This window comes from Phragmites australis, chromosome 19 (assembly GCF_958298935.1).
Source record: "Phragmites australis chromosome 19, lpPhrAust1.1, whole genome shotgun sequence".
NCBI classification, from domain to species: Eukaryota; Viridiplantae; Streptophyta; class Magnoliopsida; order Poales; family Poaceae; genus Phragmites; species Phragmites australis.
Window position 1 is genome coordinate 8,441,111 of NC_084939.1, and position 3,138 is coordinate 8,444,248.

General features: G+C 50.8%; 1 protein-coding gene across 1 annotated transcript; it reads right to left on the bottom strand.

Annotated features, from left to right (window-relative positions):
* Positions 1-714: 714 nt before the first annotated feature.
* On the bottom strand, positions 715-2,625 carry LOC133900363 (6-phosphogluconate dehydrogenase, decarboxylating 2, chloroplastic). The gene has a single exon (XM_062341471.1). The coding sequence runs from the start codon at positions 2,468-2,470 to the stop codon at positions 953-955; it is 1,518 nt and encodes a 505-aa protein (XP_062197455.1). The 5' UTR covers positions 2,471-2,625; the 3' UTR covers positions 715-952.
* Between the last annotated feature and the right edge of the window lie 513 nt (positions 2,626-3,138).

The window sequence follows — 3,138 nt, forward strand, 5'->3', positions numbered from 1 at the left end:
AAGAGAACGTTATCCCTACAACATATTTTCTGCACAATTCTCAACACTGATTTTTATATTGAACCTATACCAAAGCCACACAATATTGTCAAAATGTACAAATTAGAATATAAAAAACTCAACCAAATACGACACATCACAGCCTGATAAGAGTTGGAAATGGTTTTTCTATAATGCATTTTGAGTTGACATATATAGGTGTAGTCAAGTCATAAACATAAGTTTCAGTATAAAACAATGTACAGGATAGATTCACAGGTCAAACATGACATAAACCAGATTTGACTGAAACCACATATACGACATATATTATAATTCTGGCAAAGAATGGTTCTGTAAAGCAGACATTAGAAAGTTAATTGGTGATGAGCTTAGCTGACATAGTACACTGCTAGCATAAAGCCATATCAGTTTTTGACTTCCACTCACATTTCTTCTTGTTAAAAATACAAATATCTCATTGATTTATATAGGTAGAGATGCCCAGGCAACCAGTTTTATCAACATAATATATGACTCATAGCAAGACTAGATATAGCTCTTGCAGACTAGATATAGCTCTTGCAGTAGCATATTGTCAAGCTACGGCGAAAGGAATACCTTCAATACTCTGGTGTAGATCATTTATAGCACCATGCAAACATCACTACCCTTAATAGCTATCTCATGTTCTCTACATATTACAGATCACTCTTCAAAGACAACACTAGGATGTGGCAGGCATATAAGCAATTGCATTCCAGAATAAAGAGTATCAAACTGGGTGTACCTAGACCTCAGTAAACCTGAAGGTGCACAATGTTCTTCACGTGCAAACCGCACAAAGACAGCATTATTCAAAGTACACAACTCAGACCTAGAATCATAAAGACAACAATAGTGAAATAAAAAAGAACCCACAAAGAGAGATCACCCAGAGTAACTGACAGCATAGCTGATACCATCCAAGTCCTCAAATGGCACCACCATTGCCCCTTCCCGCCAGCTTGGTCCATTCCGTATGGAATGAACCTGGACGATCAATGCGCTCATAGGTGTGAGCTCCGAACAGGTCCCTCTGTGCTTGGATCAGATTTGCAGGCAGCCTACTGCACCTGTAGGTATCAAAGTACGAAAGGCTAGCAGACATTCCTGGAGTGCTAATGCCAGCCTCCACTGCCCGTGCGACAACCCACCTCCACGCATTCTGCCGCTGCACCATCTCCCTTGCAAACTCCCTGTCCACAATCAAATTGGCCAGCTCAGGGTTCCTGTCGTAAGCCCTTTTGATCCTATCAAGAAACCTTGCTCGGATAATGCACCCGCCCTTCCAAATCCTCGCAAGCTCAGCAAGGTTAAGGTTCCATCCCTTCTCCACACTCTTAGCTCGAATAAGATTCATGCCCTGTGCATAGCTGCAAATCTTCGACGCATAAAGCGCCTGCCTCACCCTATCCACCAGCACCTTCTTATCAATGTTAACTGTCTCCAACAGCCCCGCCGGCATACCCTCCTCCTCCAGCAGCCCAGCGGCTGCAACCCGCTCGTCCTTCAACCCTGACAAGTACCTGCCATCCAAGGACGCTGCAATCGTGGGTGCAGCCACCGCAAGCTCTGCCGCCTGCTGCACTGTCCACTTCCCAGTCCCCTTCATCCCAGTCTTGTCGAGAATCTTGTCAACCAGAGCTCCGCCGCTGCTCCCATCCAGCGGGTCGGTCACGGTGAATATGTCCGCGCTGATCTCAACCAAGAAACTTTCGAGCTCCCCCTTGTTCCACTCAGCAAACACATCAGCAATCTCCGAGTTCGACAGCCCACCAACCCGGCGGAGCACGTCATACGCCTCAGCGATGAGCTGCATATCGCCGTACTCGATCCCGTTGTGCACCATCTTGACGAAGTTACCGGCGCCGCCGGGGCCAACAAACGTGACGCACGCCCCGTCCTCCGTCTGCGCCGCCGCCTTCCCGAGGATGTCCCTGATGTTGTTGTAGGCCTCAACGTGGCCGCCGGGCATGAGCGAGGGCCCGTTCCGTGCGCCCTCCTCGCCCCCCGAGACGCCCATCCCTAGGTACAGGATCCCCTGCGCCTCGGCCTCCGCAATGCGGCGCTCCGTGTTCTGGTACCACTCGTTCCCGCCGTCGACTATGGCGTCCCCCGCGTCGAGGTAGGGGGTTAGGGCCGCAATGGTGGCGTCGACGGCGGGGCCCGCCTGGACGAGGAGCACGACGGTGCGGGGCCGCGCGAGGGAGAGCACGAACCCGCGCGGGTCGTGGTGGCCCAGCACGGGCAGCGCGCCCTCGGACGCGGCGCGGGAGACCGTGGCGTCCACCTTGGCGGGCGAGCGGTTGTAGACGGAGATCGGGAAGCCCTTCTCGGCGATGTTGAGCGCGAGGTTCTGGCCCATGGTAGCGAGGCCCGCGAGCCCGATGCGCGGCGGAGGGGACTGCGCCGCCGCGGCCGCGGGTGGCGCCGGCGCCGGGGAGGCCATTGGCGGCTGGGGGATGGGGACCTCCGGTTCGGGGTTGGCGGCGGCGAGGTGGTGACGGAGGAGCGGAGACGGGGGAGTGGAGGAGAGATTGGGGAACGGGGGAGGGGAAGTGGGAGATGGAGGTGTAGAAATATGGCTTGGGCCTTGGGGTTTTGGATGGGATCCCTGTGGTTTACAGTAATTTATGGAAATGGGTTTTAGCCAAAATGGACGCAACCAGCATCGCTCGTATCCCTACAAAATCCTAAATTCGCAACAAGCCTGGAACGTTCAACCTCTTGGGCGGGTGTCAAACCGGGGTCCTTCCCAGAACGGCACCATAAGTAGTTTTAGGTTACTATTTTATTTTTTTTAGCTTAGTTAGATGAGAGTAAATTATTAATTATTTTTTTTTAATTTTGGATCAACCCAGTAATAAAAATATAAAACTTGTATTTCATATGCAGGATGTCATCGATAATGAGGACTTTGAAACCTAGTTACAGCATCTCTAGAGATGATGAAGTCAATCTTTTGTCTCTTCTCAACATTAATCCTACATCGCCGGTGGTACATTACAACCAGAGCTTCTGCCTCCTCACTCAACCTTCGCTTCCACTGATGAAACAAATATGATCCTTTCACCTTGGCGTCTTCACATACATCCAATTTCACTGGCATTTAGACCG